This window comes from Elephantulus edwardii, unplaced genomic scaffold, assembly GCF_000299155.1.
Source record: "Elephantulus edwardii isolate Elephantulus edwardi_28Jun2011 unplaced genomic scaffold, EleEdw1.0 scaffold00336, whole genome shotgun sequence".
Taxonomy (NCBI): domain Eukaryota; kingdom Metazoa; phylum Chordata; class Mammalia; order Macroscelidea; family Macroscelididae; genus Elephantulus; species Elephantulus edwardii.
Genome location: NW_006400086.1, coordinates 1,094,254 through 1,107,583, shown reverse-complemented (window position 1 = coordinate 1,107,583; position 13,330 = coordinate 1,094,254). Strand labels below are relative to the sequence as shown.

Here is a 13,330-nt window from a genome sequence, read left to right as displayed (position 1 = left end):
GATAGCACAGGAGGGGAAGACCCTCTATGAGGCGGATTGATTCAGTGACTGGGGTAATTAGGATGGGTGTGTCAGAGGCAGTGCGATTGGCACAGGATAGAGCAGGGTTTAGGGCTGTTGTACATAGGGTCGTTATGAGTCGCAAATGACTCAACGGCACATAACAACAACAACAAATTTTAAAAACCCCATACAAACCATAACTCTCACAATGTGAGACATACTTAATTCCTCGTATATTATAGATCTTATAAAAACTACTAAAAATATTTTAAAGTTCCATTCACTCTTGTCAATACATAGAAATAAATTGCAAAATTTCGTAACTATTCAAGAATCCTCCGTTACACAGGCACTTCACCTGTAAACAATTTCACAGGCACTTCACCTGTAAACAATTTCACAGGCACTTCACATGTAAACAATCTACAGTACAAATGAAAAGATATAGTACCAAAAGAATTTAGTAGAAAATCAGAGTTCTGAATATTCTTCCTAGAAAACTAAGACCAATGATTGACTACATTGTGCCTAGACTAGAAGTGAAGTAAAGAATTACAACAGTATTATTTTAAATCAGAAAAATGTATTACCCTATCCAGATATTTACTAGAATGTTATGATGTAAAAAATTTGCCTAATATGATTATTAAATTGAAATAAATTTTCACATTCAGTGCCATTCTGCTTTTTCAAAAAATAATCAAGGTAATAAACTGACGAGAAAAAGAACATTTCACTGTATCAAAATATCTTACTAAATTAATCCCATTTCCATCCGAAAAGTCACCAGGGAAATTAAAAATTTAATTTTAATTAAATTGCCACCTGGAAGTTTCCTGATCCATCTACCACACCCACACAGGTGAAAATGACCATTGGATTACCAGCGATCCCTCTGGCACCCTCAACCTCTCCGAGACAGGAGAGGTAGGGAGGTCCTTTTTGGTCCTTCACAGTCCCAGCAGCCTGCTGATCCAGAAGTGACATGATCCACCTACTACACCCATAGGTAAAAGTCCCCATTGGAATCCCTGGGAGCCTTCTAGAACCCTCAGTCCCGCAAAGAGCCAGGAGAGGTGGGGAGGACCTTTTTGTAGCCTTGCAACACCAGCAGCTTTTTGACCTATAAGTGCCCTGATTTACCTTCCACACACAGAGATAAAAATCCCCATTGGAATCCTAGAGGGCCCTCTGGCCCCCTAAGCCTCAAACAGAACCAGGAGGGGTGGGGAAACCTTTTCTGCCTCACACAGTCAGAGTAGCTTGCTGGCCAGGAAATGCCCTGATCCACCTACCACACCTACAGGTGAAAATCGCCATTTAATTCCCAAGAGGACTCTGCTTCTCTCAGCCTGTACCGAGAAAGGAAAGTAGGAAGAACCTAAAGGATGTGTGCATCCCCAGCAGGCTTCTGCCCTGGAAGTGCCCTGATCTACCTACCACACCCAAAGGTGAAAAATCACCATTGGACTACCTTCTAGGCCAGCAAGCTGCTGTGGTTCCTTGGGTCTGAAAAGGTCCTCCTCAACTCTCCTGGCTCTGTGCCATGCTGAGGTTTCCAGAGGGCTGGCCAGGATACCAATGGCGATTTTCACCTGTGGGTGTGGTAGGCGGATCAGGGCACTTTTGTGTGGCAGATGACTAGGGCTGCGAGGGTCTTAAAAGGCCTCCCACCTCTCCTGGCTTTGTGTGAGGCTGAGGGTGCCAGAGGGTTTCCTTGGAGTCCAGTGACGACTTTCACTTGTGGCTGGAATAGGAGGATCAAGGCACTTCCAGGCCAGCAAGGTGCTGGGGCTGTGCGGGTTCAAAAAGGTCTTCCCACCTCTCCTGGCTCTTTGTGGGGCTAAGGCCCCAGAATGCTTGCTAGGAGTCCAGTTGCAATATTCACCTGTGGATTTTTTTAAAAAAATATGGAACGCTTCACGAATTTGCGTGTCATCCTTGCGCAGGGGCTATGCTAATCTTCTCTGTATCGTTCCAATTTTAGTATATGTGCTGCCGAAGCGAGCACACCTGTGGATGTTTTAGGTGGATCAGGGCACTTCCAGGTCAGCAGGCTTCTGGGGCTGTTGTGATTCAAAAAGGTCCTCCTTGCTTCTCCTGGATGTGTTTGGGCTGAGGGTGCCAGAAGGCTTCCTCCAAGTCCAATGGCAATTTTCACCTGTGGGTGTGGTAGGGTGGATCAGAGCACTTTCAGGTCAGAAGGCTGCTGGGGCTGAGAGGGTCTGAAAAGGTCCTCTCCACTTCTTCTGGCTCTGTTTGGGAATGAGGGTGCCAGAGAGTTCACTGGGAGTCCAATGGAGATTTTCACCTGTGGGTGTGGTAGGTGGATCAGGGCACTTCTCGCAAGAAACTGCCATCAAGAATATAAGGACTACTGTCTCAGATACTGTCAACCTGTTGGAAAGACACATGAACAGAATTGACGAGACGGAACACAGAACTAGCAAAATAGAGGACATAGTTCTCAACGCTGGTCTGCTAGAAAGAAAGCAGAATAAAAAATGAAGGGAAAATAGAAGGCCTAAGAATAATGTGGTACATCATCAAGAGGAACAACATGTGCATAACTGGAATCTCAGAATAGGACAAACTTAAAAAAGACATCGAGAAAGGTGTGGAAAAGTTACTAGGAAAAGAACCAACATTCCTAGCATTATGAAGAATGAGAGGATATATACACAAGAAACTCAGGAAAACCCATATAGAGTAGACACCAAAAGAAAAACACCAAGACATATCATAGTGAAATTTGCCAGAACCAAAGATAAGGAGAGAATTCTGAAAGAAGCTAAGGAGAAACAAAGAGTATCCTATAAGTTAGAGCAAATAAGATTAAGTGCTGATTTCTCAGCAGAAACCATGTGAGCACAAAGAGAGTGGGATGACACATATGAAACATTCAACACAACTTTCAACCAGCAAAACTATACATCAAATATGACAGTGAGATCAAGATACTCCCAGAAAAAAAGAAATTAAGGGAATTTGTGAAAGTAAGACTGTTGTTGTTGTTGTTATGTGCCGTTGAATCGTTTGCGACTCATAGCGACCCTATGCACAACAGCCCTAAACCCTGCTCTATCCTGCGCCAACCGCACCGCCTCTGACACACCCATCCCGATTACCCCAGTCACCGTATCAATCCATCTCATAGAGGGTCTTCCCCTCCTGCGCTGTCCCTCCACCCTCCCAAGCATGATGTCCCTCTCCAAGGACCCGTCCCTCCTGGCAACATGTCCAAAGTATGTCAGAGGAAGCCCCAGAATCCTTGCCTCCAAGGAGCAGCCTGGTTTAATCCTCTCTAGGATGAATCTGTTTGTTTTCCTGGCAGTCCATGGTACATTCAGTACTCTTCTCCAGCACCACAGCTCAAAGGCATCAACTTTCCTTCTGTCCTCCCTAGTCATTCTCCAACTCTTTGATGCATAACAAGCGATTGCAAAAACCATGGCCTGTGTCAGGTGCACCTTAGTCTCCAGAGTGACACCGTTGCTCCTGAGTACTTTAGAGAGGTCCCTAACAGCAGACTTTCCCATCGCGATACACTTTTTGATTTCCTGACTGCTGGTGCCAAGAGTGTTGACTGTGGAGCCGAGCAAACTGAAGCTGTGAACAATCTCAATCTCTTCACCATCCATCCTGATGCTGCCAATAGGTTCAGTGGTGAGAATCTTTGTCTTTTTTACATTGAGCCTCAGTCCATACTGAAGGCTGCAGTCCTTGACCCTTCGCAGCAAGTGCATGAGGTCCTCCTCAGTTTCAGAAAGCAGGGTTTTGTCATCCGCATAACACAGATTGTTAATAGATCTTCCACCAATCCTGATGCCACAAGTCTGCTCATAGAGCCCAGCCTCTCGGATAATCTGCTCTGCATACATGTTGAAAAGGTGTGGAGACAGGATGCATCCCTGGCGTACACCCTTCCCAATTTTGAACCATGCACTGTTACCCTGCTCTGTTCTGTCTACTGCCTCTTGGTCCAAGTATAGGTTTTGCATTAGCACGATTAAATGTTCTGGGATTCCCATTCTTCTCAGAGTCAGCCACAGTTTGTTATGATCCACACAGTCAAATGCCTTTGCATAATCAATGAAACACAGATAGACATTCTTCCTTCTTACAGAGATGCCACAGAAAGCAGGATGGATCAAAGTAATCAGCAACAACACCAAAAACGACTCAATAAAATGATAGCAACAAAGCCTTGCCTCTTAATGTAAATGTCAATGTTTTAAATGCACCAGTGAAAAGAAACAGAATAACAGACTGGATAAAACAAAGAAACACCATCAATGTGCTGTAGACAAGAGACACACCACAAAAGTGAAAATAAAGACTAAAAAGAAAAGGTTGGAAATATTATACCAAGCATATGGCAACCAGAAAAGAGCAGGAGTAATGATATTAATCTCTGATAAAATAGGTTTCAGTGTAAAAACCATCACAAAAAAGGAAATTCACTATATAATGCTAAAAAGGTCACTAGAACAAGAGGAGATAACCATAATAAATATTTTGCATCAAGTGAACTATAAAATGCACAAAGCAAACGTTAACAGAACTCAAAAAGGAAATCGACAGCACCACAATAGTAGTAGGAGACATCAATAAACCACTCTCTGAAAAGATACAACTACCAGAAAGAAACTCAACCAAGATGCTCAAGAATTAAACTGCACAATTTGATCTCATAGATACATACAGACTAATGCTCCACAGAATAAGTGAGTATACATTCTTCTCCAACATGCATGGACCATTTTCCAGAATAGGTCATATTTTAGGTAACAAAGCAAGCATGAATAAATTTTAAAACACTGAAATAATAGGAAGCATTTTCTGAGACTACAAAGCTACAAAATTAGAAATCCATAATAAGATAAATGAGGGGGAAATCATATATTTGGAAGCTAAAGAACAACCAAGAATGGGTAACAGAAAAAATTAAAAATGAAATTAAAAAGTTTCTTGAAACAAATGATAATGAAAACACAACATACCAAAACCTCTAGGAAACAGTCAAAGTAGTAAACAGAGATTAACTTATAACAATAAGCAATCACATCAGGAAGGAAGAAAATATTATCATTGACTTTGTAACCCAACATCTGCAACAAGTTCCACAAGAAGAACAAGAAAACCAGTCAACCTCTAAAAGAAATGAAATTATATATATTATGGCAGAAATAAATAGAAACCAGAAAAACAACTGAAACCATCAAGACCAGGAGTTGGTTTTTCGAAAAGGTCAATAAAATTGACAAAACACTTGCAAAACTAACAAAGGAAGACACAAACAATCTGAAGTACAAATGAAAGAGGTAATATTACAACAGAGCCAACTGAAATAAAAGGTTAAAAGTGCAATATTATGGAAAACTACACTCAAACAAGAAAACCTAGAGGAAATGGGCAATTACTTAGAAACTCACAATCCACCCAAACTGACAAAGACTGAAGCAGAACACCTGAACAGACTCATCACAAAAATTCAACAGCTAATGAAACAACTTACAACAACAAAAAAGCTCTAGTGAATTTTGTCAAACGTTCCAAGAACTGTCACCAATTTTACATACAGTATTTCATAAAATAGAAGAATTCTCCCAGATCCTTTTTATAAAGGACATAAATTCTTGATAACAAAGTTACCTAAAGAAACCACCAAAATAAGAAAACTATAGACCACTATCTCTCATGAACATAGATACAAAAATGCTCAATTAGATCCTGGCCAATGGAATCCAATGGTACACTAAAAAAAAAATTTAAAAAAAAAAATCACACAATGGAATATTATACAACACTGAAAAACAAAGAACTCATGAAATATTATACAAAATGGGTGACCTTGGAGGACATTATGTTGAGTGAAATATCTCAGTCACAAAAAGACAAATACTGCATAATGCCACTGTTATAAAATAGGACTGACATGGTTGAGTGGAAACTAAGAAAACAGGACACGGCATTGAAATAGACAAGGGAGAGAAGTGAATAAAAGGAATATATGATTAGATATTATTGGCTTGACAAGAGTGCAGAATAAGAGCTGCATAGTAAAGTGGTGGTGGTGGGAAATGTATAACAATGAAAGAATGGTTTTCCAAATTAAAAAAAAAAAACTGGGGAGAGAGGGGAGCAGGGAGGACAATGTGTAACAATGAATGACTGGAAATCCAAGTTCTTTATAAACTTTCATTAAAATATCAATAAAAAATAATTAAGTATGATAAAAAATGTGATTCTTAACATGTATGCAAAGATGGTTCAACATAAGAAAAATAATGTAACTCATCATATTAACTAAGTAAAGAACAAGAACCATATGATCCTATCAATTGATGCAGAAAAACCTTTGACAAAATCCAGCACACTTTCCTGATTAAAATATTCAAGGGAAAAAAGGAGGGGGGGAAGGAGGGGAATTTCCTGAACATAGTGAAAAGTATATATGCAAAACCAAGAGACAACATCATTCTCAATGGAGAAAGATTGAAGGCATTTCCTTTGAGAAAAAAGACTAAAACTTTATTAGAGAAAAGCTTGGAAGAACTCTAGCACCTTTAACCCATGGCATGAACAGTCTTACAAGCAGCATGAACATCCTACAACCAGGAGAGAACAAAATACATGAAGGGACCTTATAAGAATCAAATCCCTACATACATCAAAAAACTTCTCCAACAGGATAAAAAGTAAAGCCACAGACCGGGGGAAAATGTTTGGTAATGACATAGCTGATAAGTGGTTCATATAAAAATTTAAAAAACACACCAGCATCGCGAGAAAGGTTAACAACACAATCACAAAGTGGGAAAAAACTCTCCACCAAAGAAGACATTCAGATGGCAAACAAACACATGAAGAAATCCCTATCGGAGAGATGCAAATAAAAACAACAATGAGATATCATCTCACCCCAGCACCAATAGCAAATTTCAACAGAGCAGCAAACCATAAAATCCGGCAAGGTTGAGGAGAGACCCTTATTCACTACCAGTAGAATTACAAAATGTTGCAACCTCTATGGAAGGCAATGTGGGATTTTCGCAAGAAGTTGGAAACAGAAATCCATTTGACCAAACAATAGTACTACTGGAAATATATCCTAAAGAAATCACATTGCTATCCAAACAGATATATGTACACCCATGTTTACTGCCACATTATTTACAAAGTAGCCATAAACAAATGAACGGATTAAAAAACTAGGGTATATTCATATAATGGAATACTACACAGCACTGAAATCCAATGAACTCATAAAACATTACAAAACGTGGTAATGTTTTGTACTCTGCAGGACATTATGCTGAGTGAAATCTCTCAGTCACAAGGACAAATAGTGCATAGCACCATTGTTATAAAGCAAGTATGACATGAGAATTTGGGAGACTAGGCTAAAATGGATAGGCAATGAACATTGCACTGGAACAGTTGACGGAAAAACTCTTTGAAAGGAATATATGATTAGACATTATATGTATAACAACAGCCCAGAATAAAAGGTACATTGCAAAAAGGATTTGGGATGGGAGAGGAAGGAGGTAATTGTGCAATAATGAGTGAATATTTTTTAAAAACAAAAAGTTAACTTGGGGAGGGGAAACTGAGAAGAGATAAGAATGTCAGAGACAGAATGAAAATCTAACTTTTCTCTAAACTTTCGTTAAAATAACAATTAAAAAATTTTATTAAAAATAAAACAAAATCCCAAACTACAGCCCTTGTCCCTCTGCAGCAAATGCTTCTGACCCTCCTTAAGTTTGAGAGTAAGATGGTGTCATCTGCATAACGCAGGTTATTGATGAGTCTTTTTCCAATCCTGATACCACACTCCTCCTCATAAAGTCCAGCCTCCCAAATGATCTATTTCACATACAGATTGCAAAGGTATGGAGACAGGACACATCCCTGACACACTCCTTTCCTAATTTCCTTGCTCAGTTCGGATGACTGTCTCCTGGTCCATGCAAAGGTTTCACATGAGCACAATCAAGTGTTCTGGAATTACCATTCTTCTCAGAATTAGCCACAATTTGAGGTTATCTACACAATCAAATGCCTTTTCACAGTCAATGAAGCACAGATAGACATTCCTGTGGTATCAGTCGTGCTTCCACAGGTTGACCATAATCAGGAGTCAAGAAAAAAAAATGAGTAAATTCATGGAAAGATAAGAAGGAAAATTTCAAGGTATTTTCAGATGTTAGTATTTTAAAGACCTGGAAGAAAACTCGATGGTCCACATTAATATTCACTGCCAACCTCATTGCTAGCCAAGATTGCAGCTTCAATGCGGTGTTTCCAGGATGTTAAAAAATGTACACAAAACAGCGTGCTGTAGGACTTTATAGAGAAAATGTAAGCTCCTTTTTTATTTTCATTGAGTTTACAAATTAAGCAAATGAGATTAAAACTATCCTGTATTTTAACATAAACATAATGTATAATAAAAGAGATGATGTTTCCTATTCCTGAAAAAAAATAGGTTATTCATAAAATCCTCCCATGTTTTTAGCTGGCAATGAGACACATGCTCAAGACTTATTCCTTCAATGTAGTTGATGGATCAGAAGCAACAACCTGACTTTAGATGTTGTTGGTTAGCACAGAATCTTAGCGTTCTCCACAAAGTTTTACTGAATCATACTCTGTAATATATTTTATATCGTTACTAAAGTTATAGAACTGACCTGGAAGATTCTGGTAGGTTCATAGCTGTTTAACTAGATACACAGAATATTACTATCCTCTTTAATCATGACATAATTTTTATAGAGGGCCAAGAACAAATAATTCATAATGCCTTTTAAAATTCTCCTTGCACTTTTCCAGTTGATGTATTTGAGGATGGGGGGAACCCACAATGCCATAATTTAGTCTAATGTTTCTGGTATAATTATTTCTGCAATTACACTCATTCATTCTTATTATCAGGTAGATGAATGCTTTATTACATTTTTACTACTTTCATTGCTAATCACTAAATTCTTTTTAACATTAACTAAAATATATTGAACAGATTATATGGGAGACTGGACTCAATTGTGCTCCTGCAAATTCTATTCCTTGACCTGGAGGCTGTTGTGTATACAGAGCAGGGGAACACTGCATGGTTTAAAATTGAGAAGAGAGTGTCAGTGTTGTATTGTCTCTATACCTATTCAATCTGTATGCTGAGCAAATTATACAAGAATCTGGATTCTCTAAAAAGGAGTGTGTCATCAGGATTGGAGGGAGACTCATCAATAACCTGTGTTATGCAGATGACATACAACCTTGCTGAGAGAAGGATTTGAATCCCTTGTTGCAGAAGATCAAGGAATGCAGTTTTCAGTATGGACTGCATCTCAATGTCAAGAAAAAGATTCTTACCACTGGACTGATAGGCAACATCATTTTGGATGGAGAGGAGATTGAAACTGTCAACAGCTTCATTTTGTTTGGATCCACAATTAACACCCTATGGTACCAGCAGTTAGGAAATAAGTACACACATTACACTGGGAAAATCTGCAGTTACGAACATCTCCAAATTATTTAGGAGTAATGATGTCAGTTTGAGCACTAAGTGTGTCTGATCCAGGCCAGAATCTTTCCTATCACTTGCTATGCATCTGAGAGCTGGACAATAAATAAGGATAAAAGAGGGGGGAAAATTTGATGCATTTGAGCTGAGGTGTTGGAGAAGAGCATTGAACATCCAACCCACGGGCTGCCTAAAGAACAAACTGATACGTCTTGGAGAGGGTGCAGCCAGAGAACTCTTTGGAGGTAAAAATAACGAGGCTTCGCCTCACACCTTTGGGCATGTTGCTAGGAGAGAAGTTAGGTGAAGGAGAGGAAAACACTCAACCTGACACAGTGACTGCTGCAATGGGTTCTTGTATGTCGGGCAGTGTGAGGATGGCGCAGGACAGAATAGGGTTCAGATCTGTGGTTCAAAGGGTCATTGTGAGTCGTACTGGATCAGACAGCACTTAACAACAACGACATATATAATATTTTATTCACCTACTTAGGTAACTATTTCAACATTTTCAAAACATAAATTAATGGGGCATACATGAATTTCCTCCCTACAACCTCAATAATCAAAATTATGTATTGACGAAACCAAGAAAATATCACACAGTATTTTTTGAAATTTTCTCTTTGTAGTCTAATAGTCTAAGATTTAAAATGTCAAATTTCCATGAAGAACAATTTTGTCAGATTTCCCTTAACTTCCCAGCTCTGGTTTTCCATATAGTAAAACCCTTTAAAACGTGTTCATGTTGCTAAAAAAGCTGTAGCCTTGAATTCACACACATGCGCGCGCATACACACACACAAACACACTGACCTGTGTTTGTTTGTAAACATGGGGATTTTATTAACGTTGGGTGTTGGGTTTGTGTTTGGTTTGTTTTTGTTTTTTTTTTTTTTACACACAACTCTCTTTTCGGGGCGGGGTGGGACAGAGGTCACCCCCCTCAGGGCCCAGCATGCTCACCATCGCTGCTTCCTGCATCTTTCTCCTCCTCCTCCTCCGCCTCCTCCTCCTCCCCCGGGGTGGGGTAGGGTTCGATGTGGAGGTCCTCAAAGGCGCCGTCCACCCACAAGGCCAGCCCCACCGTGGCCGGGGCCTGGGGACTCGCCGTCTCGCTGGTGAAGCTGCACTCGAGGAGCGTCATGTTGTCGTCGTCCAGGAGCTGGCCGTCCTTGTAGAGGCGCTGCTCCTCAGGCGGACGCTTCAGGATGCCCTCGATCATAAGCTTCAGCTCCAGGACGGTGCTCGACTCCTCAGCATCGGTGAAGAAGATGAGGTTGTGGCGTCGAATCATGAGAAACACAAACATGGTGGCGACTGGCTCTTGTCGTCTGCATCTGCGCACCCATCCCAGCATGCCCTGCGCCTGCTTCACACCCCACCCCTCTGCAGCAGGAGTATTTTTGATGTTTTAAAATACAGGAATAATACAATAAACTTTATTTTACATAATGCATTTCAAACAAGCTGCATCTGAAATGGTTTACAGAGCAAAACCATCCAAGTACAAAGTTTTATAATAATAAGAGAAGCGGGGGGGGGGGAAGCACAAATATGGGAATTTAAGAAAGTTACATTTGGGGACATTCAAAAAGAAATTGAAAGACATAAAGATAAATGAGATACTGGAGGAGGACATTGAGCTATATTGAGATACACTAATCAACAGCTACTTTAAAAATCTTTAGTTTGGGGACTTCGACACCTACGACGATCGTGCCTACAGCAGCTTCGGCGGCGGCAGAGGGTTCCGAGGCAGCGCTGGTGGTCATGGTTCCCGTAGCCAGAAGGAGCTGCCCACAGAACCCCCCTACACAGCATATGTAGGAAATCTACCTTTTAATACGGTTCAGGGTGACATAGATGCTATCTCTAAGGATCTCAGCATAAGGAGTGTACGGCTAGTCAGAGACAAAGACACAGACAAATTTAAAGGATTCTGCTATGTAGAGTTTGACGAGGTGGATTCTCTGAAGGAAGCGTTGACTTATGACGGTGCACTGTTGTGTGATCGGTCACTTCGTGTGGACATTGCAGAAGGCAGAAAGCAAGATAAAGGTGGCTTTGGCTTCAGGAAAGGTGGACCAGATGACAGAGGCTTCAGGGATGACTTCTTAGGAGGCAGAGGAGGCAGTCGCCTTGCTGACCGGCGAACAGGCCCTCCAATGGGGAGTCGTTTCCGAGATGACCCTCCCCTGTATGGCTCCAATATGGACTTCAGAGAACCCACAGAAGAGGAAAGAACACAGAGACCACGACTTCAGCTCAAACCTCGAACAGTCGCAACGCCCCTCAATCAAGTAGCCAACCCCAACTCTGCTATCTTCGGGGGAGCCCGGCCCAGAGAGGAAGTTGTTCACAAAGAGCAAGAATGAACCTGAGGTCGGGAGGGATGGGTGTGGGGAGATTTGGCGAAAACCGCGGCCTGGTCAGCCCTGGCTGGCAGCCCTGCAGTCAGCATTCCTGCGCCCAACATTTGTCCTCCTTTCTTAGAGCGGAAACACAGAGCTTGTGAATGCATGTCAGCTGTTAACAAGTGGTTATTAGTCCATTCTTGGCTTTGCTGTATCGATCGAGTGCCTGTTTCGTGCTTTTCTCTTTTCTCTGCCCCCTCTTCCCCATCTCTCCTGCTGTCCTTTTCCTTCTTGCTCCCTCCTTCCTCCTTCTCACTCATGGTTTTCTGTAGAGGAGCAAAGGCAGCTGCTCTGGGCAGGGCACTCTTGGGGCCAAGGTGCTGCTTCATTCATCTCTCTCCTTAGCTTCCTCTTTTTGGCTTTGGACACACTGGCCACACCTAGTCATCTCTTCTCAGCTGCTCTTCCCGCCCGCATGTTGAGTTCTGTGATGCTGTGGCTTCCAAGGGAAGGAGTCACAGGCCGATGGAATAGCATCTTGGTTTTACTCAGATCAGCATTCAGAGTGTGAGACACGTGGCTTTCGGAGCAAGGAAAAGTTGTCTATCGAGGCTGCACAGAGGCTGCCTCTGTCCACATTTCTAGGTGGTTCTGGCCCCTCTGCCCCTTGCAAACTCATGTAAAATAGGCTCCCATTTTAAAAGGTGAAACCTCAGAGAAGGAGGGTATTTTGCGAGGCAGGGGGAGTTCGTGAGAAGACGGTGGACCGTGCTCGTGTTTCTGTCACAGCCCTTTCCCAACCGCAGTCCAGGCACGGGGTGTCTGAGGGCTGCTTCCGAGGGCCCGGGGTCTAACTGCTGTCTTGTTTTGGCTGGAAATTCTGCCACCGTGGGGATGGGAGTTTGGCTGGGGAGAGGGGCTGGTGGAAGAGCTGTGCAGGGCTGGCTTTTCAGAAGTCTGCATTGTCTGTGTGTTGTGTTTCCCTCGTGTTTCCCCCGTAAGTAACCATGAGAAATGTGCCCCCACTTCCCTTCCATTTAGAGTGAAAATGAGGCTAGAATTGGCACTTTATTTCACTTGATGAATTGCCATTTTTACTATGCAGAGCTATCAAAACATTCTGGTACCTTCCAGGTGGCTCTCGTGACTGGTCTGGCTACTTCATCCCTGGGGCAGTTTCTCGTTCCTTGTCCAGTGTCCAGCACTTACCTGCAGGGACAGGGTCTGGCAGCCACACTTTGAAGCTTGACTACCTGTGTGTGTGGATCGCACACACGATCTGTAACCCTCTGGCCCCAGCCTGTCCCATTGGGAGAAGCACTGCCGGGTCAGCCAGCAGCTCGAGTCCTAGGGAAGGACCCTGGCTGGGCCGGGGCAGAGCGCTGAGGGCAGGCAGTCTGGCCTGTGCTGTCGCGCACAGCTAACCTTTTAA

The 13,330-nt window shown here is 42.0% G+C and overlaps 1 protein-coding gene and 1 pseudogene across 1 annotated transcript; one reads left to right on the top strand and one right to left on the bottom strand.

The window, feature by feature from the left end:
* Positions 1–10,487: 10,487 nt before the first annotated feature.
* Positions 10,488–10,853, bottom strand: LOC102858059 (annotated as a pseudogene).
* LOC102857650 (eukaryotic translation initiation factor 4H-like) lies at positions 10,852–11,919 on the top strand. Its single transcript, XM_006901584.1, has 2 exons — positions 10,852–10,941; positions 11,233–11,919. The coding sequence occupies exons 1-2, from the start codon at positions 10,852–10,854 to the stop codon at positions 11,917–11,919; spliced, it is 777 nt and encodes a 258-aa protein (XP_006901646.1).
* The last annotated feature ends 1,411 nt before the right edge of the window (positions 11,920–13,330 follow it).